Genomic DNA, 23,452 nt, shown 5'->3' with positions numbered 1-23,452 from the left:
ACTGTATGTTTCCAGTCATTCCATATCTTTCATGTATGTATTTTCCTTTTTTGATCAGTTATGCTTTCTTGCACACATCTCTTCTGGACTTTATCCTATTATTTTCCGATAAACTATTTCACTTTTTCATAAAATGCTTCAAATTTTTACCCTATACAGTAAGATACTGGCCATCTCTCTTAGAGCTTTTAAAGTTTCCAAAGGGGAGACGTTCCATTGGGCCTGCTTTTTAATTCTACCACATGCATTAGTGAGGAAACCAATTATTCTCCTGCCATTATTAAACACTGTCATCCTGGTTAAATGCTTAGCATAACTGGTACCCTAATTACGTTAGTGATTTTTTAAAAAATTGACCAAATTGAGATACTTTCGCATGAATAAGATAAACATGTGGTTTTCAGGTTTCTATTTATAAGCTAACTGTACTAGCCACTAGAGGGAGCACAAAAAAAATCTCAGGTTCAGCTGTCAAACTGCTGAGAGACAGTGCAGTTCCTCAGGGAGAAAAGCAGTCTTCTCCACAGATTTACTCTTTCATAAAACATGTTATTTTCAGAGCCCCTGGCATGGACTGTTTGACCTTATTTATATGAATTGGTCAAAAGAACATTAATGTTTATGCAACTAATTACATTGTATTAAATTTTCTCTCTGTGATATCTTCAGACTTTTCTAGGTAAACATTTTTTAATGCTTTTCTGGGATAGCTAATTTCTAGAGCCAGCAATGAGGTCACTTAAAGGCTTAGAGCCACTCTCATTTTCTGATGCATCAGTTGATTCATATCAATTGTCAGGAGAATGGGCAGGCAGCCAACCTAGAAGTTTGCTGCCTTGGGGAATTTAACAAGTACATCCTGGGCACCTGTTCTGTACAATGCACCATGTCTTAAGTTGCACAGGACACTGACAACAGTAATACCTGGCAATGACAGGTAAGAGAAACTGATGTAGGAAATTATAAGGTAAGAAGACAATGCCACTAGGCACTGTTAATGTCCAGGGAAGGGGTTGGCACACTATGGCCTGTGGGCCAAATCCAGCCTGTGCTGTTTCTGTAGATAAAGTTTTATCAGAACACTGCCATGCTCATTCTCTTACGTATTGTCCATGGCTGCTTTCTAGCTACAACAACGTACTTGAACAGATGTGACAGAGGCCGTATGGCCCACAAGCTTAAAATATTTACTATTTGGCTTTTTACAGAAGAAGTTCGCCAGCTCTTAGAGAAAGGATGATAAAGGACTGAATTAGAGACATCCTTGAGGGAAGGAAAAGAACAAATTGATAGGGTTTAAAGCACATGTGGGATTAAGAACTTTCCACAGCCTATAACATGTTCTGCCTACACATAAACGAGAGGAATTAGAAATCTTTGTTATAGAACTTGTTTGGTTACTAATGTTCTAATTTAAAAAGTAATGCAAAAGAGATGCAAATGCATTTCTTTTTCTTTACCTCCAACAAAAGATCAATTAGTGGAGTTTGCTTGCTGGCAGGAGTGAGACAGAGGTTGTCTATGATTAAGACCCGCATGAAGTCAAAAACGAACTTTTTAGCCGGGTGATTGGTCAGATATGTCTTGGTGCCCACATTGCAGTACTCTGATTGGCTCCTGTTCATCCCTGTGTCTGCTGCAAACGCTTTAAACTCTTCTGCTGGAGATCCAACTTCATCATCAAGGTCAGTCACCTAGTAAAATCAAGTGGAAAGATACGGTAATCACATTAGACTCTGACATTTTTACTTCTGTGTTTCCTAAAAATAAAACTGGAGCAGCAGCATTTTCCACCTATTAAGCTATTCAGCACATTATTTCACTCTGCTTTACTCGACCCTTCCTTTCAAGGTAGTAATCTGGCACCATATGTCATGGTTACGCAACATACGGTGTTTCTGACTGACCACTAAGAATACGTCACCTTAAAGTTGAATTATATGTCTATTGTGGCTAACTGCACTTAAAATATATGGAATAATAAAATGAGAATAAATATGTTTCCATATTTGAACTCTACCCCTACTGTGAAGTCAAATGTCACAGAATTTCACATAAAAATCTGGCATAATGGTAGCATGTAAGGGCTGATCCATTTATTATAGGTTAAAAAAAACCCAAATAAATTTTAAAAAAAAACAACAATATTGGTGCCAATTTTGAACCAAGTGACAGAGTGAGACTAGCAAACAAATTATAAGATGCTGATGGCCAGGCACAGTGGCTCACGCCTGTAATCCCAGCACTTTGGGAGGCCGACATAGGCGGATCACCTGAGATCAGGAGTTCGAGACTAGCCTGGCCAACATGGCGAAACCCCATCTCTATTAAAAATACAAAAAAATTGGCCAGGCGTAGTGGTCCATGCCTGTAATCTCAGCTACTCAGGAGGGTGAGGCAGTAGAATCGCAGGAGAATCGCTTGAACTTGGGACATGGAGGTTGCAGTGAGCCGAGATCGTGCCACCATTGCACTCCAGCCGGGATGACAAGAGCGAAACCCCGTCTCAAAAAAAAAAAAAAAAAGATGCTGACAAGGAAAAGATATTGATATATTATTGAAGGTCTTTTTTTTTTTAAACCAAAAATAAGGATTCTAAAATTATAAACAAGCCAAGGTATTAAGGTCATGTGTCACATTTGCCTTTCTCCTAAAAATCCCCACCATTTTAGAATAAGTATTGTACCTTTATACATGGAGAAAAATTAGTATAAAGAAGGTCATTTATCCCAGGTCCTAGAGTATATGGTGGAAATATGAAGAAACATCATGAAATTTTGAAGTACTATGGAGGAATAACTATCTTTTGGGTGTGTTTTATCTATTTATTTTTAAACCTGTTTTATGTTTACAGTTTATTAGCTAATCAACATCAACGTGCAAAAGTAAGTGATAAGCCCCTGCTATATGGTTTTGTGTAAACTACAGTAGTTCATTCGTCTTGAAAAGTCACCAATATTTATGTCAACTGAACTATTAGTTACTGTAATGAATAGTATTTAGACTCTAAAGTTATGAAACTATCCTGCAAGCCCTCTGCAAAAATGTGCTTCAGTGAATTTCCACGTGAATACATTTTCAAAGCAGGAAACAAGGCAGCATTTTTGGGCTTATTTTAAAGAACAAAAGAGTATCTATACTATATGTGATTATAATCTAATAGTTTTTAAGTTAGTACAAAATAAGCAAAATAAAACTTTAATGAAAAAAGAAAAGTCAGGCGGAAGAAAGGACCAACATTTGCTTTCAACCCTATAATTTATTGGCAAAAGTTAAATCCAGCAAATACCTACTTCCTAAAATAAAAAATAAATAAATTTGTTCGGACTAGAGTTATCTTAATGGAAAAGAACATTTTACAACTACACAGCTGGCATCGCGTAAAATAAATGAATCAACTACTTGAAAAGGGAAATTACTAACAAGGGACTTACAAGAATATGGTGAATGAGAAAAGGAAGTAGAGTTCACCGTGATTTTAGGAGAAAGCAGAAGGAAACTGTGGGGAGCTGGGGACACCGGACAATAATGCAAGAGGTGATGTATAAAGTTATGAAACTGTAACTTGGTCAGAAACTTAAAAGACTGTCAAAAAAAATCTGCTAACCATTGAAACAGACTAATTCCAGTTCTGACATTCTAATTCCAGTTCTGACATTTTCCTCCCCCTTTCCTACCATCTCTGAGTAAGGGCGAATATTGAAGGGGAAGACAGTGGCTGCTAATGCACACAGGAAGTCAGGGCTCATCCACATGGAGGCAAGGTCTGGCACGTTGTGATACAAATATCTGAAGAACTGCATCAGGGTCACAGGATATTCTCGGAGCCAAGATCCCTCTTCTTCTGATTGCCAAGGCTGTTATGGGGACATGAGAGGAAACACTATGTTACAGTTATTCACACTGCTATAAATTATTTTAAAAATCCATTACTCAGTATTCTTATGAAACTGGATATATTGATGGTCCAGAACTCTGTAAACCACACATATGAGCAAACACACATGTATACACACATGCAAAGAAATTTAGAAACTAGCTAAAACAAAAAATCCCCTTAGAAACTGATAGGATCATTGTCTAATCATTGGATTACTCACAGGTCTGCTAACTAGAATCAGTGGTTTTGATTATTCATTATTATTACCATGAGTGTTGGTGGTACCAAAGTGGCTGTATTACCATTAATGTTGCCCCATCGTGCATCATGCTAAATTAGGAGTAAGATAAAAGGTGGGGAAGTTACTTCACCTTTCTGAGCCTCACTCTTAAGCATTATGTAATACAACAATGATGATGATTAAAAAAAATGAATACTATATATTTGAACAATGTATATCTTCTGATACCTGCCCAGAGAGTATCTTTTAAAAAACTTTTCTTATGTCTTTATAGTTGTTTATGAATAGGCACCAAAACGAGACTCCTAAAACATTCTAAATTAATACATTTAATGGTAATGTTCTGTTCTTAGATGATACAACAATAGTTTTGGCTGAAATTAGATTTGTCAGGTACATGTAATTCAAGGAGTCAAGTTAATATTTCCTGTTACAACACAATCCTAAATTGTATAAACAAATCTGGTCATTATTCACAGTATTCCTGTCAGATCAATAGGAACATCAGTTCTGTCTTTTACTCTTTCAATTCTTCATCTCTAAGTTAGACATAATTAGAGCAGAACAAAAGCAAAAACAAAATCAAATGAAACTTGTATTGTTAACATTTCTGACCTCCAAATGAAAGTGACTTTAAAAGTTGAAATAACATATTATTGTAATAACATAAACTACATATATGTACTCATTATATATGGACTCATTATTATATATTTTATTACATTAATAATATAAGTTAATACTTACGAAGCACTTATTATGTATCAGCCATGTTTATAAGTGCTTTATGTGTATACACTATCTTATTAATTCCTCACAAATACCCTAAGAGATGCATGCTATTATTGTCGGCATTTTAAACACCAGGAAACTGAGGCACATAACTGAGGATAATAGATTGGAAGTACCAGAGGTGAGATTTTAACCCAGGTAGGGCTCCAGAGTGCACAGTCTTAACAACTACACAGTCTGTTCTTACGTTAGATATAATTTTGTCTAACATAAGAGTCTGAAGTTCCAGAGATCATGCAGTAAATAAAGTAGTTATGTTACCAAAAAATTCCTCTATTTACAAAAAAGTATCCTAGGCAGGAGGAATTCTCAATAGGCCTGGGCATTTGAGTGAACTTACTGAAGTCAGCATGCTGCGGAGCATTCCCAATAATAAAAAAACAGCTTCTGTGCATACGTTATGGATAGAAGAGACGACAGTTCCGCTGGAGGCAGGAACTCCAAAGATGAATGTCCAAATGGAATCCAAATCAAACTGCAGAGGTGAAAGTGAGCAAATATTAGCCACCACTAATTTTTCAGTAGAGACCCTCATAAGTTCTAATAGGCTAAAATTTCTTTGAAACTAGTTTTTTGTTGTTTTTAAAAGTAATCAATGATATAGACATAAAGAACTAGTACCCTTCCATCCTACATTTTAAAACTCATTTTTATAGATATAAAAAATTGAATACTGTGTATCATTCTGCATTCTGCCTTAGGTACCTATGTTAAAAACACTGCTTTCTACCTTTTTCCTAAAGAATATAAAAATAAAATACATGTTAATTAGCCAAGAGATAAAATTATAGAACAAATAAATTTAAGCAAGATCTTTTAAACAAAGCACATTAAGCTCACTTCTTTCCCATTCTCAGCAATATTTTAATTTTAGATTACTTACAGATAAATCCGATAAAATAAAATTAATTTAAGACTTATTAATAGCAGTTTTATATATAAACTTTATGACTATGGCACCATGGATATTGAAAAATTGCATAACCAATACAACTGTGCTAGGCATGAATCTGTATCTTAATTTAATCTAAGGGCACAGACTCAAGTGTTTACACTTAAAAGATTTTGTCAACTACTAGAATTGATTTGAATAGCATTTGGCATTAGGATGGAAGTGTAGTTGAGTCTAAAAGCTAAATTCCTACATTGCCGCAAACATAAGCTATATATAGACATCTTTAATAGTCTTCAATTAGAAGTCAAGTAAAGTCTTACTATTTTCCCAATGTGGATGCTATCTATCATTAAGTAATTTTTTTTTTCCTAATCCGAATTTGCACTGAGAATCCTGTCATACCCACTCGAGGAGTGATATTTAATTTATGGTATATAAGCCACTCCTTTCATTTTTAATTCTGCAGAAATAAATCACATGACAGGCTGGACACAGTGGCTCGTGCCTGTAATCCCAGCACTTTGGGAGGCTGAGGCAGGTGGATCACCTGAGGTCAGGAGTTCAAGACCAGCTAGGCCAACATGGTGAGACCCTGTCTCTACTAAAAATACAAAAATTAGCCCAGCGGGGTAGCGCCTGACTGTAGTTTCAGCTACTCAGGAGACTGAGGTGGGAGAGTCGCTTGAACCCGGGAGGTGGAATTTTCAATCAGCTGAGATCATGCCACTGCACTCTAGCCTGGGTGATAGAGTAAGACTCTGTCTCACAAATAAAATAAAATAAAATAAAATAAAATAAAATAAAATAAAATAAATCATATAACAAAAGAGTTCTTTAGATCACCATTAAATATCATCCAGAGTCTTTATGCATCTATAATATACAGAGTAATCATATAGGAAAAAATTGTAAATAGGGACAAAGGACTTTTTGGGAAAATTTTCTGTGGTATTTTCAGATTTTTCTGTCCCAAATCAAACCTTAAATGTGGGGAAAGTGATGGAATTGACAGTTGGTTTTACAGTGATTATCCATTATCCTACGGTGATTCTTTGGAATACGTAATTTCACGTACCCCTTGCTAGATAATTCCTACCTGGCAACCCTGCTTACTCCGGCAGCTGATGACAGGCACACTGACCTGCAGGTTCTCAGGCAGCTCACTAACTGGCTGCTGCAGAAACAAGGCCATGAGGAGAAAATAGAGGGCAGGGACATTAGTGTGTTTAGGAAGGAATGACTGAAGGACTGGAAAACCAGGAAAATGACAAGCGTCTCGGTTAATCTCCCTGACCGTCGATCTCCCACCAGCACTTCTGCCCACGTTGAATCCTAAGAGAAGAGGAAATATAACAGTAAGTGCAAAATCAGCAACTGATAAACATGCTGCATTAACAAAGAAGGAAGTAATTCAGTATGTGTTAACATTTCTATCCAGAACATTCATACTACTACAGGCAATTAAGTATTCAACTGTTGAATTAATCTTCAGTTAAAAGTTTTACTTTACAATTTGTTTGACTTTAGCAAACCTGTCTATTAGGATAGAGGTTTTGAAACACAGTTGAGACAATAAGATACAAGGGAGTTTGAAAATCCTTCTTAAGGTGCTGTAAGTTCTACTTATTAAATGAAAGACCTCGGAAGAGCTCTAGTGTTCTTGGTTTGTAGTTCCCTAAGAAAAAAGTGAAATCCAAAATACAGCCAAAATTTAGAATGCTACAAAAACATAACTTAAAAATATCCTTGTTATGATATATTTTTATTTTTTTGAGACACAGTTTTGCTTTGTTGCCCAGGCTGGAGTGCAGTGCCATGATATTGGCTCACTGCAATCTCCACCTCCTAGGCTCAAAGCAGTCCTCCCACCTCAGCCTCCTGAGTAGCTGGGACTACAGACATGAGCTACCACCCCCAGCTAATTTTTGTAACTTGTTATAATGTAGTTAATATATTTCATTGTCCTGAAAATCATGAAAAACTAGTTAACCTTAAATTACCTATGAATTTAGAGACAAGACTAAATGAGTAAGTAAAACAATCTTTACTCACAACGTGATCTGTAATCTGTTGGAAAGCTGCTGAGCAGTGGGATGGCAAATCCAAGCCCGTTGTGGCTGCAGCTATCCACTGGCTGAACTTAACATCCAGAATTCCCTCTAGAAACCCAGCTTTTTAAGGAGATAATCAGTTCTTACTAATGTAGCTTATGGCATCAGTGTTTCCATCAATCTTGTTTCCTCTGTTTTATAATGAAACTCAGGATACACCCTAAGCATGTGGTTCACCTCATACCTAGGGAAGTACTCAGTACACAGTGAATGTTAGTCAAATTTTCAATGGAAACTTTTGTGAACAGCAATTAATAGATGAGGAACTGATTTCGGTCTGAAGCAATTTGTATTTCAAATAGATATTTGCATTTATTATTTATTCTTTAAGATCTGAGGGTTCACTCTGTTGCCCAGGCTGGAGTACAGTGGCATGATCGTAGCTCACTTAACCTCAAACTCCTGGACTCAAAGGATCCTCCCGCCTCAGCTTCCCCAGTAGCTAGCACTACAGGCACATGCAACCATGCCTGGCTAATTAAAAAAATTTTTTGGTAGAGACAAGGTCTTGCTATGTTGCTCAGGCTGGTCTCAAACTCCTAGCGTCAAATGATCCTCCCGCCTTAGCCTCCCAAAGCACTAAGATTACAGGCATGAGCGACTGCACTCAGCAAAGATACCATATTTTTTTCAACTTCTTTTTTTCTGGAGTGCAGCAAAGTACATCTTACAACTACTATTTTATATAATAAAGGAAAAATTTATGTCTAGGTTGCTTTCAAAATATTTTATCCTAACCAATTCCTCAGTGTGACGTGAATTAACTCCAAAGTATGCTCTTCTAATTAATAAAAAAATTATATAGCAATTTAAAAAGCTCTTTCCCATATCATTCCTTAATCACAATGAACATGTGAGGTAGAAATTACTATTATCATTTTTACAACATAGAAAACATGATTTGTTCAAAGTCACAATGTGTTTTAGACATGAAGTCCTTGCCCGTGCCTATGTCCTGAATGGTAATGCCTAGGTTTTCTCCTAGGGTTTTTATGGTTTTAGGTCTAACGTTTAAGTCTTTAATCCATCTTGAATTGATTTTTGTATAAGGTGTAAGGAAGGGATCCAGTTTCAGCTTTCTACATATGGCTAGCCAGTTTTCCCAGCACCATTTATTGAACAGGGAATCCTTTCCCCATTGCTTGTTTTTCTCAGGTTTGTCAAAGATCAGATAGTTGTAGATATGCGGCGTTATTTCTGAGGGCTGTGTTCTGTTCCATTGATCTATATCTCTGTTTTGGTACCAGTACCTTGCTGTTTTGGTTACTGTAGCCTTGCAGTAGAGTTTGAAGTCAGGTAGCGTGATGCCTCCAGCTTTGTTCTTTTGGCTTAGGATTGACTTGGCGATGCGGGCTCTTTTTTTGGTTCCATATGAACTTTAAAGTAGTTTTTTCCAATTCTGTGAAGAAAGGCATTGGTAGCTTGATGGGGATGGCATTGAATCTATAAATTACCTTGGGCAGTATGACCATTTTCATGATATTGATTCTTCCTACCCATGAGCATGGAATGTTCTTCCATTTGTTTGTATCCTCTTTTATTTCCTTGAGCAGTGGTTTGTAGTTCTCCTTGAACAGGTCCTTCACGTCCCTTGTAAGGTGGATTCCTAGGTATTTTATTCTCTTTGAAGCAATTGTGAATGGGAGTTCACTCATGATTTGGCTCTCTGTTTGTCTGTTATTGGTGTATAAGAATGCTTGTGATTTTTGTACATTGATTTTGTATCCTGAGACTTTGCTGAAGTTGCTTATCAGCTTAAGGAGATTTTGGGCTGAGACAATGGGGTTTTCTAGATATACAATCATGTCGTCTGCAAACAGGGACAATTTGACTTCCTCTTTTCCTAACTGAATACCCTTTATTTCCTTCTCCTGCCTAATTGCCCTGGCCAGAACTTCCAACACTATGTTGAATAGGAGTGGTGAGAGAGGGCATCCCTGTCTTGTGCCAGTTTTCAAAGGGAATGCTTCCAGTTTTTGCCCATTCAGTATGATATTGGCTGTGGGTTTGTCATAGATAGCTCTTATTATTTTGAAATACGTTCCATCAACACCTAATTTATTGAGAGTTTTTAGCCTGAAGGGTTGTTGGATTTTGTCAAAGGCCTTTTCTGCATCTATTGAGATAATCATGTGGTTTTTGTCTTTGGTTCTGTTTATATGCTGGATGACATTTATTGATTTGCATATATTGAACCAGCCTTGCATCCCAGGGATGAAGCCCACCTGATCATGGTGGATAAGCTTTTTGATGTGCTGCTGGATTCGGTTTGCCAGTATTTTATTGAGGATTTTTGCATCAATGTTCATCAAGGATATTGGTCTAAAGTTCTCTTTTTTGGTTGTGTCTCTGCCCGGCTTTCATATCAGGATGATGCTGGCCTCATAAAATGAGTTAGGGAGGATTCCCTCTTTTTCTATTGATTGGAATAGTTTCAGAAGGAATGGTACCAGTTCCTCCTTGTACCTCTGGTAGAATTCGGCTGTGAATCCATCTGGTCCTGGACTCTTTTTGGTTGGTAAGCTATTGATTATTGCCACTATTTCAGCTCCTGTTATTGGTCTATTCAGAGATTCAACTTCTTCCTGGTTTAGTCTTGGGAGAGTGTATGTGTCAAGGAATTTATCCATTTCTTCTAGATTTTCTAGTTTATTTGCGTAGAGGTGTTTGTAGTATTCTCTGATGGTAGTTTGTATTTCTGTGGGATTGGTGGTGATATCCCCTTTATCATTTTTTATTGCGTCTATGTGATTCTTCTCTCTTTTTTTCTTTATTAGTCTTGCTAGCGGTCTATCAATTTTGTTGATCCCTTCAAAAAACCAGCTCCTGGATTCATTAATTTTTTGAAGGGTTTTTTGTGTCTCTATTTCCTTCAGTTCTGCTCTGATTTTAGTTATTTCTTGCCTTCTGCTAGCTTTTGAATGTGTTTGCTCTTGCTTTTCTAGTTCTTTTAATTGTGATGTTAGGTTGTCAATTTTGGATCTTTCCTTTCTCTTGTGGGAATTTAGTGCTATAAATTTCCCTCTACACACTGCTTTGAATGTGTCCCAGAGATTCTGGTATGTTGTGTCTTTGTTCTCGTTGGTTTCAAAGAACATCTTTATTTCTGCCTTCATTTCGTTATGTACCCAGGAGTCATTCAGGAGCAGGTTGTTCAGTTTCCATGTAGTTGAGCGGTTTTGAGTGAGTTTCTTAATCCTGAGTTCTAGTTTGATTGCACTGTGGTCTGAGAGATAGTTTGTTATAATTTCTGTTCTTTTACATTTGCTGAGGAGAGCTTTACTTCCAACTATGTGGTCAATTTTGGAATAGGTGTGGTGTGTTGCTGAAAAAAATGTATATTCTGTTGATTTGGGGTGGAGAGTTCTGTAGATGTCTATTAGGTCCACTTGGTGCAGAGCTGAATTCAATTCCTGGGTATCCTTGTTGACTTCCTGTCCCGTTGATCTGTCTAATGTTGACAGTGGGGTGTTAAAGTCTCCCATTATAAATGTGTGGGAGTCTAAGTCTCTTTGTAGGTCACTCAGGACTTGCTTTATGAATCTGGGTGCTCCTGTATTGGGTGCATATATATTTAGGAGAGTTAGCTCTTCTTGTTGAATTGATCCCTTTACCATTATGACTTCATGTCTAAAACACCAAAAGCAATGGCAACAAAAGCCAAAATTGACAAATGGGATCTAATTAAACTAAAGAGCTTCTGCACAGCAAAGGAAACTACCATCAGAATGAACAGGCAACCCACAAAATGGGAGAAAATTTTTGCAACCTACTCATCTGACAAAGGGCTAATATCCAGAATCTACAATGAACTCAAACAAATTTACAAGAAAAAAACAAACAACCCCATCAAAAAGTGGGCAAAGGACATGAACAGACACTTCTCAAAAGAAGACATTTATGCAGCCAAAAATCACATGAAAAAATGCTCACCATCACTGGCCATCAGAGAAATGCAAATCAAAACCATGATGAGATATCATCTCACACCAGTTAGAATGGCAATCATTAAAAAGTCAGGAAACAACAGGTGCTGGAGAGGATGTGGAGAAATAGGAACACTTTTACACTGTTGGTGGGACTGTAAACTAGTTCAACCATTGTGGAAGTCAGTGTGGCAATTCCTCAGGGATCTAGAACTAGAAATACCATTTGACCCAGCCATCCCATTACTGGGTATATACCCAAAGGAATATAAATCATGCTGCTATAAAGACACATGCACATGTATGTTTATTGCGGCACTATTCACAATAGCAAAGACTTGGAACCAACCCGAATGTCCAACAATGATAGACTGGATTAAGAAAATGTGGCACATATACACCATGGAATACTATGCAGCCATAAAAAATGATGAGTTCATGTCCTTTGTAGGGACATGGATGAAACTGGAAATCATCATTCTCAGTAAACTATCGCAAGAACAAAAAACCAAACACCGCATATTCTCACTCATAGGTGGGAACTGAATAATGAGAACACATGGACACAGGAAGGGGAACATCACACTCTGGGGACTGTTCTGGGGTGGGGGGAGGGGGGAGGGATAGCATTGGGAGATATACCTAATGCTAGATGACGAGTTAGTGGGTGCAGCACACCAGCATGTCACATGTATACATATGTAACTAACCTGCACATTGTGCACATGTACCCTAAAACTTGAAGTATAATAATAAAAAAAAAAGTCACAATCTGGCATAAGTGGAGGCACTATGATTTGACAACTCATTTCTCCATTTTAGAGTCTGTAAAATTATTGTTTTCTTTGCCCTCATTAATGAAACTGCCACATTTCTGAAAGATTGGCTTAATTAGAATGGCTTAATTAGAAGATCGTGCTGATTTTTCTTTATAGAAATTCTAAATAAAATTTTAAGATTAAACAATGTTTTGAGCTCTAAGAAATCAAAAGGCATCTCAGCTACTCAGGAGGCTGAGATGGGAGGATTGCTTGAGCCCAGGAGCTTAAGTCTAGCCTGGACCACATAACAAGACCCAATCTCTAAAAAATAAAAAATTTTTAAAAAGTGAAAAGGAAACCAAAAGACATGAAGTGGTTATTTTATACATTAAATAGGAAAATAGATTTTGATTACATTGCAAGTCCTAAAAAAAACCAAAAAACTGGCATTCTCATTTTCCTCTCCTCTCACATTATTTTCCCCTATAATTAATCTTAAGGAATATTTAATATACCACGATTAAGCATTAATTTAGATACAAGTTTCAGCTACATGAAAGATTTTTATGGCAGCCATAACAAAGAATGAGTTCATGTCCTTTGCAGGGACATGGACGAAGCTGGAAACCATCATCCTCAGCAAACTAACACAGGAACAGAAAACCAAACACCACATGTTCTCACTCATAAGTGGGAGTTGAACAATGAGAACCCATGGACACAGGGAGGGGAACATCACGCACCGGGGTCTGTTGTAGGGTGGGGGTTAAGGGGAGGGAGAGAATTAGGACAAATACCCAATGCATGTGGGGCTTAAAACCTAGATGACGGGCTGATAGGTGCAGCAAACCACCATGGCACATGTATACATACATAATAAACCTGAATGTTCTGCACATGTATCCCAGAAATTAAAGTAAAATTTTAAAAAATCTATTTTTATAAAGAAAAATTTTACAAAAACCAATAAATGTGAATAAAAAAGTAAAAAAAAAAAAAAAAGGTTGCCATTCCGATCAAGGAGAAATAGAATCAAATGAGCTGATATGTACATTTGTTTACATACACAAAAATGTGTATGTGTCAGATAGATATTCAGGGAAAATTAAGTTAAGTGGGGTCAAATTAAAATTAAATTTAAATTGAATACCTAGATATAGGAGCAGCATATGCATGCTCATGCAAGTACCAATGAAGGACAAAAAGATTCTAATGCATGAAATCAGGTAGGTCAGACACAGTGAAAGCACCTCTCTCTAATATTACTAAAGTGACGCAGGACAGAAAAAGCACAGGACTAACAAAAGACAGATTCTTAGAGAGTATTACTGCCTAGCGAAATAACCTTATGTAGTTAACAGTCTTAATTTCCTAATTAGAGAAATTAATCCTTACTTTATATTCATTAGGCTTATTTTCTAGAAAATAAAACTTATATGCTATAAAATATATGCCTGTCTCCAGAATTATGAAGGACAAATGAGATGATATATGTGAACTAATTTTGCAAACCACAATGTACTATTATAAATCTCAGGCGTTATTACTACTGCTGCTGTTGGCCTTCAAAATAAGCATTGCTGTCAATTAGCATTTAAACCTTGCATATTCAACAGAACTCACATTCAATTGTGCCTTTCATTATTTATTCTCCAGTAGGTATTATTAAGGCCAATAAACGAAACTTCTTACTACCAAAATGTTCAAAATAATTATATCTGTAGATTAAATCCTTCCCCAGAGTTCATGTAAAATGTGATCTATTTTTTGAGCACAAAAGTACCCATGATGATCATTTAAAATGTATATTATAAAGCAGACAATTTTCTTTAGAAATCATTTCACACTGACATGGAAATGATATTACTTTTCCTTTATCACATACAAAATTTCTTCAGACCTTCTTCACATCTGAAATAACAATACAATAGTACTATGTTGAAAGACCTGTCTTCCTATGGCTGGGTGCAGTGGCTCATGCCTGTAATCCCAGCACTTTAGAAGGCGAAGGCGGGTGGATCACGAGGTCACGAGGTCAGGAGATTGAGACCATCCTGGCTAACATGGTGAAACCCCGTCTCTACTAAAAAAAAAAAAAATACAAAAAATTAGCCGGCGTGGTGGCAGGCGCCTGTAGTCCCAGCTACTCGGGAGGCTGAGGCAGGAGAATGAACCCGGAAGGTGGAGCTTGCAGTGAGCCAAGATCGTGCCACTGCACTCCAGCCTGGGCGACAGAGCTAGACTCCGACTCAAAAAAAAAAAAGATCTGTCTTCCTATAATTTGCTTTCATGTTTAAAGAAGTAGTACAGGCAGCAGCTAGACACTGATACTTAAACTTTTTTTCTATAAATAAATTACATATTAAATTCTAATCCCTATTTTTCCCATCGGACCAAGGTAAATAAATATTCTCAATATCAGCTTCTTAAGATCAGACACACAAACAATTAGATATGATTTACAAGGTAATGTTACACGACAAATGTATTTTTAAAATTATTTAACTGAATGACTTTGCCTTTAAATAAAAACAGTATCTTCAGATATATATTTTCCAAAGTAATATTACTAATATGAATGGAAACATATGAGTTCAAATAAATCTAGCATAGTAAACTGCAATTTTCTAACATTAGGTAAATGCTCAGTTATAGGCTGAAAATAGCTATGGTACTAGTGAGCTTACATCCTTGTGTGGCAATATAACATAAATGTTAAAAGCATAGGCTTTGGAACTAAGTAAAATGAACTTGGTTTCCTAATCTGTAAAATAGATATGATCGCATTTGCACCTCACAGAGTTATTGTGATGAAATGTTATTGCCTGGCAAGTGTTTAGGAACTGGCACACAGTAAGTACTCAAAATAAATATTTATTATTATTATTAATTTAGTTCTACTACTGATAATTTGCTAATTATTTACTTACAGATCAGTAAGGCCTATACTACAAAAAGATCTTGAGGAATTCCCTGAGTTTTCACATCTTAGTATGTTATCTCTGTCTTCAGTTTGATTTGCCATTTAAAAGGCCTAATTTGAAATCTTGTAAGCTCTTCCTTCTATCATTAATTAAAATTTATATCTCCTTAATGGTGATCAAACCGCAGAGGATAAGTTTACATACAATTTAAAAATAAAACAAAACACACCAGCTCATTTTCAAGCAGCTGACTAGAAAAGTCCCATACCTAATACAGTTCCAATCTTATTAGTTAAGACAGAATCTGTCTGTTCAAGCCATCCTCCACCACTGAGTCCTTCTTTAAACTTGATGAGAATAGACTGATTACTTAGTAGGACAACAAGAATCCTCATGGCTGCTGTAACTGTGGTGGAATGTAAGTGTTCCTCCATAAACATCATGATCCAGTCAAAACCCAGTGTCTTCACCAGTTCTTCACAAGCTCTATTCAAAGACAGATGGATTTTAAAAACAAAAAACAAAATTAATTTCAGAAATTAGGATTTCAAATCAAAAAGGAAAAAGAAGACTGAGTTTCATTCTGGAGATACTATAAATTTCAGGGTTAAAAAAATCTATTTAAAGTCAATGGCAATTCCTTCTTTTGCCTAACATGAATTAACTAGTAGTAGCAACTGGTATAATCACTTTTAAAAAAGATTTACTTACTGCAAATTAATGCTTGTCTTTTCTTTAGATGTATAAATTAGTTTTAGCAAGATATCCAGAAGTCTGTTCCTCAAAAGTATAAGATTAGCTGATACAAGACCTCCAAACTCCTCGTCAGTTCCTAAAATAAAAATAAATACATTAAATCTCCCTAGTAGATAAGCTAAAAGAAAATTTACAACATAGTTCTTGGAAAGTTTACTGAAAAATATATCTTTTAGAAAACATTTTCTCCAGGACTGCTTTTCACCAACATGGACAAGAAAAAGGGTCAGTTAAATATTTCTCTTTAGAACTCCAAAAATTGTTCATTTACATTTGACATTTCCTAAACTACTGATAATAAGGCTGTGAGATATTTTTTACATTAATATTCCCCTTGCCTTCCCAGTAGGGGGAAAGTCATCAAATGAGGACCATGTGAATAAAAATAATAATCACCACTGACTCTTAACCTCTCAAATCCTTAATTCTTAGTTTCTTTTTTGAAAGATACAGTTAAATCTACCAGATTTAAAAACTGAAAATAGGAAGCATAGACTTATTCAGTAAACGTAATACATAAAGAAAAGTTAGAATTAAATAGCACAGAAGAAAGGCAAAGGCGCACAAACGCATAAAGGAGAAATTAGAGAAGAAACGAAGAAATGGAGCTGAGACATTCTCAGATAGTACTGCAAGTACACAGAACTGGGCATCAACAACCCAGAGTTCTAGGCCCAGCTCTCCTCCAGCAGAGCTATGAGTTACTGAGTCACAGACCTCACAGAGGCACACCTTTTAATGCACTTTGCAGATACTGTGTTTCTTACAAATTAAAGGGTTGTGGCAACCACACATACAGCAAGTCCAATCAGGCCATTTTTTTTTTTTCAAAAGCATGTGCTCACTTCATGTCTCTGTCTTATTTTGGTAATTCTTACAGTGTTTCAAACTTTTTCATTATTATAATATCTGTTACAGTCATCTGTGATCTTTTATGTTACTATCATAATTGTTTACAAGTGCCACAAACTGTACTCTTATAAGACAGTGAACTTAGTCAAAAAATGTGTTTTGACAGCTCCGACTGGCCATTTCCCCATCTCTCTCACTCTTTTCAGGCCTCCCTATTCCCTGAGTCATAATAATATCGAAATTAGACTAAGTAATAACCCTACAATGGCACCTAGATGTTCAAGCAAAAGAAAGACTCATGTATCTCTCACTTTAAATCAAAAGCAAGAAATGATTAAGTTCAGAGAGGAAGGCATGTTGAAAGATCAGACAAGCCCAAAGCTGGCCTCTTGTGCTAAAAAGTTAGCTAAGTTGTGAATACAAAGAAAAAATTCTTGAAGAAAACTGAAAGTGCTACTCCAGTGAACACGCAATGATTAAAAAAAAAAGAAAAGAAAAGAAACAGCCTTATTGCTGATAGAAAGTTTTACTGGTCTAGATAGAAGACTAAATCATCTACAACATTCCCTTAAGCTAAAACATAATCCTGAGCAAAGCCTGAACTCTCTTCAACTCTATGAAGGCTGAGAGAGCTGAGAAAGCTGCAGAAAAAAAGTTGGGGGCCAGGTGCACTGGCTCGTGACTGTAACAGAACATTAGGGAGGCTGAGGTGGGACAATCTCTTGAGTACAGGAGTTTGAGACCAACCTGGGCAACATAGTTGGACCCTGTCTCTAAAAAAATGAAGAAATGAACTGGGTGTGTTAGCACACACCTATAGTCCCAGCTACTCAGAAGGCTGATGTGTGAGGATCGCTGGAGCCCAGGAGGCCGAGGCTGCAGTGAGCCATGATTGTTCCACTGCACTCCAGCATGTGTGACAAAGTGAGACCCTGTCTCAAAAACAAATAGACAAAAAGAAAAAACAAAGAAAAGCTGGAACCAGAAGAGGTTGGTTCATGAGGGTTAAGGAAAGAAGCCATCTCCATAACAAAAGTGAAAGACGAAGCAGCAAGTGCTGATGTAGAAGCTGCAGTAAGTTATACAGAAGATTTAGTAAGATAATTAATGAAAGTGACTATGCTAAACAATGGATTTCTCCAACAGACTTCTCAACAGATTTTTTTCCAACAACTTCCTATTGGAAGAAGATGCCATCTAGGACTCATAGCTAGAGGGGAGAAGTTAATGCCTGGCTTTAAAGCTCCAAAGAACAGAGCTGACTCTCTTGTTAGAGGCTAATGCAGCTGGTGACTTTAAGTGGAAGCCAATGCTCATTGATCAACTTGAAAATCCTAGGGCCCTAAGAATAAAGCTCAATCTACTCTGCCTATGCTCACTAAATGAAATACCAGAGTCTGGATGACAGCACATCTGCTTACAGTATGGTTTACTGAAGATTTTAAGCCCACTGTTCAGACCTACTGCTCAGAAAAAAAGGTTCCTTTCAAGATACTACCAGCTCACTGACAATGCACCTAGCCATCCAAGAGCTCTGATGGAAATGCACAAAAAAATTAATGTTGTTTTCATGCTTGCTAATATATCCATTCTGTAGCCCATGAATCAAGGAGTAATCTTGACTTTGAATTAACTTCAAAGTTTTATTATTTAAGAAATACATTTCTTAAGGCTATAGCTGCCATAGATGGTGATTTATCTGATGGATCTGGCCAAAATAAAGTAAATATTTTGGATAAAATTCACCACTTTAGACGCCATTAAGAATATTCATGATTCAAGGGAAGAGGTCAAAATATAAACATTAACAGGAGTTGGAAGAAGTTGATTCCAATCCTTATGGATGACTTTGAGGGGCTCAAGACTTCAGTGGAAGAAGTAACTGCAGATGTGGTAGAAACAGCAAGAGAACTAGAATTAGAAGTGAAGCCTAAAGATGTGACTGAATTACTGCAATCTCATGATACAACTTTAACAGATGAGGAGCTGCTTCTTACAGATGAACAAGAAAGTGGTTTCTTGAGATGGAATCTACTTCTGGTCAAAATGCTTTGAACATTGTTCAAATAACAACAAAGGACTCAGAATATTACATAAACTTAATTGATATAGGAGTGACAGTTTTTGAAAGGATTGACTCCAATTTTCAAAGAAGTTCTACCATAGGTAAAATGCCATCGAACAGTATCGCATGCCACACAGAAAACTTTTGTGAAAGGAAGAGTCCATTGTTATAGCTAACTGTATTGTTATTTTTTGCTTTTATTATTATTATTATTATTTTTTTTTTGAGACGAAGTCTCACTCTGTCGCCCAGGCTGGAGTGCAGTGGCGCGATCTCGGCTCACTGCAAGCTCCGCCTCCCGGGTTAACGCCATTCTCCTGCCTCAGCCTCCCGAGTAGCTGGGACTACAGGCGACTGCCACCATGCCTGGCTAGTTTTTTTTGTGTGTATTTTTTTTAGTAGAGACGGGGTTTCACCATGTTAGCCAGGATGGTCTCGATCTCCTGACCTCGTGATCCACCCGCCTCGGCCTCCCAAAGTGCTGGGATTACAGGCATGAGCCACCGCGCCCAGCCTGCTTTTATTATTTTTTTTAATTGACATATAATTGTATACATTCATGGGGAACAGTATGATATTTCAATACATGTGTACCATATGTAATGACCAAATCAGAATAATTAGCATGTCCATCACCTGAAACCATTGTTGCCTTATTTTAAGAAATTGCCACAGCCACCTCAACCTTCAGCAACTACCACCCTGGTCAATCAGCAGCCAACAATATCCAGAAAACACCCTCCACCAGAAAAAATTACAATTTGCTGAAGGCTCAGATGATTGTTATCATTTTTTAGCAATAAAAAACTTTTAAACTGAGTTACATACTTTTTTTTTTTTTGAGACGGAGTCTCACTCTGTCGCGCAGGCTGGAGTGCAGTGGTGTGATCTCTGCTCACTGCAAGCTCTGCCTCCCAGGTTCAAGCCATTCTCCTGCCTCAGCCTCCTGAGTAGCTGGGACCACAGGCGCCCACCACCATGCCTGGCTAATTTTTTTGTATTTTTAGTAGAGACAGGTTTCACCATGTTAGCCAGGATGGTCTCGAACTCCTGACCTCGTGATCCGCCCTCCTCAGCCTCCCAAAGTGCTAGGATTACAGGTGTGAGCCACCGCGCCCGGCCGAGTTATATACATTTTTTAAAAGATACAATGCTACTGCACAGACAGTAGACTACAGTATAGTGTAAACATAACTTTTACAGCACTGGGAAACCAAAAAATTTATGTGACTCACTTTATTGTGATGTTAGCTTCATTTGCAGTGGTGTGGAACTAAACCTGCAATATTTCTGAGGTATTCCAATACTTTCCTTCTTTCTAGAACTAACGATCAGGCTAAAGTTTCATGGTTATATACTTTTACTTGTTTAGGACAATGTACCTGTAAACTGTCCTTTAAAATGCTAACTTAGTACCTTAATCATTATGGATACTTCAAGCTACCAAGAAGAACCCAAGATCCTCACCTCTTCTAAGAAGACAGAGACTGGTAATTTGAAAATTGCCTTATCAAAAGAATATCACAAAACTTACTCTAAGAGCTACTTCCTTTAAATTTTTCTACAATAAAGTAATAATCTAGACAGAAATTAAAAATTTTATTTAACTTTTATGTCTCCTTTTCTTACTGCCACAGTTTTCATTTTTTAAAACATTATACTCAATAAAGTCTTCAGTGCATATCAAATAAATAATAAATGTCATACACTAACAAGACTAGCAATTTGCTTCTGACTTTATTATTTCAAATGACAATAAGCTGATGAGAGTATCAGTCTAATCAACTTGGCATATCAAAAGAAAAATGTACTAATTTATACATCCCTACTTCAATGTTCTATATGAAAGAAAAATTTACAACACTACTATGGTTATTGAATTCAATGGACAGCAAATAAATATGGAAACCAGATAAATATTTTTCCCACCTTTTTTTGTTTGTTTTTAGAGACAGAGTCTCACTCTTGTCACCCAGGTTGAAGGTCAGTGGCACAATTACAATTCACTACAGCCTCAGCCTCCTCAGGCTCAAGTGATCCTCCCACTGCAGCCTTCTGAGTAGCTGGGTCTACTCACCAACACACCTGGTTAATTTTTGTATTTTTTGTAGAGACGGAGCTTTGCCATGTTGCCCAGTCTGGTCTTGAATTCCTGGATTCAAGCAATTTACCTGCTTCAGCCTCCCGAAGTGTTGGGATTACAGGTGTGAGCCACCATGTTCAGCCCACATATTTTTTATACTTGAAATAAATGCATTACATATTTCAGCAATCTTTAAAGCACTTTCACTACCTAATTATAATTAGTCAGCCTATATTAATTTAGAACTTAGAAATAATCTTTGCATTTGGTAGGAAAATGTAGTAGTTAAAAGCTTAGAATGCTTGTTTAGACTACCTGGGTTCCTATATAGTCAATGGTATGATATTGGATAAATTTCTTTTACTTGTATCTTTTTGGGCTGCAGTTTCCTCCCTTGTATAATTGGAATAATAGTACCTATTTCATATGGTTATTACAAAATTATATAGAGCACTTAGTAAGTATTCAATAAGTGTTATTCATTGATCTGATCTTTATACTTCTCATCCACTGCTAATTTGCTTCACCAGAGAAATATCAACATCATTCTAAATGAATTGGCAGTAGGTAACTGTCAGGGTCCTGAACCTGTCACTAACATACTGTGTGATTTGCAGCAAGTCACTTAGTTTTTCAAATCTCTCCATCTCTCCTTTGAAAATTGTAATCACACCACTTTCTCTTACTCATGAAGGACAGGAGAGGCTGTGCTCGGGAAGGACAGACATCATGGAGAACCCCCTTGGGAGGAAGTGATACTACAACAGTTCTTCTCCACCCTCCAGGTAGATGGGGTTGTATGGACTTAAATAATCTATATGATATGATTTGGGAATAATGTAATAGGGTAATAATGTAAATAAGGCTGAACAAATATAAGATTCTGAGAATTTAATTCCAGAGGTCAACCTAAAAAAAGGTCCTTTCAATGCATTCCAAGCAACTCTCCTGTCCTAGCATATACAACAAGAAAAACATATGGGAACAGAGGGAGGATATATATGTACTAAATGAGGAAAGGTTTCCAAAAAAAGTACTTGTCATGGACCCAGGAACTTACAACTTATGAAATTATTTTTATATTATACTTACATAAAATGATACTATGTTATTTTTCTCAGTGACTACTAAATATTTAACAGGGAAGTGAAAATAATAGTAATACAGATATATGGATATAATTTAGTTTAGCAAGTATCATGTTTCTGAAGAGATATACATACATTTAAAAAAATCAAATAATGTTCAAATCACACAGGAACAGTTTGCTATTTAAAGAAACATTGCTATGAATACTCTAAAAATAGGAAATATTTTATTTTTGAAGTAAAATTCACACCCTATTAAATTTTTAGGCAATACTGTATAGGCTTAATATAAGACAAATACATCAGAGAAGGGCCAAAAACATAATGTAAGGAGAAAAGTTATACATATATTATATATAATCACATGTAATTCAGGTCTAATTTGGGCCAGAAGAAAAAAGGCATAATATTTAGTTGACCACTATCTTCTCCAAGCTCCAGAATCAACTTACCAGTGTCAAGCTTCTCTTCATTATTTATTTCCATTACTACAAATTTCTCACAAACCGCAAAGGTTGGCAAAGTAGAAGAAATAAACTGCCCAAATCTTTAAACAAAGGAAAACAAGATTATGGATTTTATTTTTCCTCTTCCCAAAACAAACAACAAAGTACAAAGAAACAAAATACAAAGAATAAAAACCAAAACAGTACTTTTTTTTTTTCTTTCATAATCTCATTTCATTTTATTCACTTGCAGAAAGAAATGCATGTTCTGATCATCTGGAGATTTTAGTTTCCTTGTTGCCCACTCAGTCCTTCACAGCATACCACCAGCGAGAAAGATAAGAGTAGTGTGGGGGCATGTCTTTGTACTTCTTATCTTAACTAGCCTTTTAAGGACCATTAGGTGATAATATTTAGTTTGCTTCCTCTTGAACCATCCCAAGTAACATTATATAAAATAATGCTTTTAAAATATGGGGAAAATACAGTTCTTCGAAATATGAATTCTTTAATGCACTAACATGCAAATGGTTTCAAAAACCAAACAACATGATCCATATTCGAATGTCCTAACATTATCTGGATGGATCCACTGTAGCCTAGCAGTTAAGAACTTGGGTTTACATATATGA

The 23,452-nt window shown here is 36.5% G+C and overlaps 1 protein-coding gene across 20 annotated transcripts in view; it reads right to left on the bottom strand.

The window, feature by feature from the left end:
• Positions 1-23,452, bottom strand: part of WDFY3 (WD repeat and FYVE domain containing 3) — a 296,268-nt gene that overhangs the window by 80,100 nt on the left and 192,716 nt on the right. For 19 of the 20 annotated variants that reach the window (XR_002943524.3, XR_008547495.2, XR_010156549.1 and 16 more), the window contains 7 exons: positions 22,827-22,921; positions 16,242-16,362; positions 15,799-16,016; positions 6,905-7,140; positions 5,254-5,388; positions 3,678-3,857; positions 1,461-1,694 (listed from right to left, as the gene is read on the bottom strand). Coding sequence is in view for 17 of the 20 variants with exons in the window: in XM_001151618.8 (XP_001151618.1) it covers positions 1,461-1,694; positions 3,678-3,857; positions 5,254-5,388; positions 6,905-7,140; positions 15,799-16,016; positions 16,242-16,362; positions 22,827-22,921 (1,219 nt within the window). In the remaining 3 variants the exon portion in view is untranslated. The remainder of the gene's footprint in view (positions 1-1,460; positions 1,695-3,677; positions 3,858-5,253; positions 5,389-6,904; positions 7,141-15,798; positions 16,017-16,241; positions 16,363-22,826; positions 22,922-23,452) is intronic. The other variant, XM_024356085.3, reaches the window with a different exon arrangement.

The sequence above is a fragment of the Pan troglodytes genome, chromosome 3 (genome assembly GCF_028858775.2).
Source record: "Pan troglodytes isolate AG18354 chromosome 3, NHGRI_mPanTro3-v2.0_pri, whole genome shotgun sequence".
In the NCBI taxonomy this organism is placed as follows: Eukaryota; Metazoa; Chordata; class Mammalia; order Primates; family Hominidae; genus Pan; species Pan troglodytes.
This window is presented reverse-complemented; position numbering and strand designations above follow the sequence as displayed.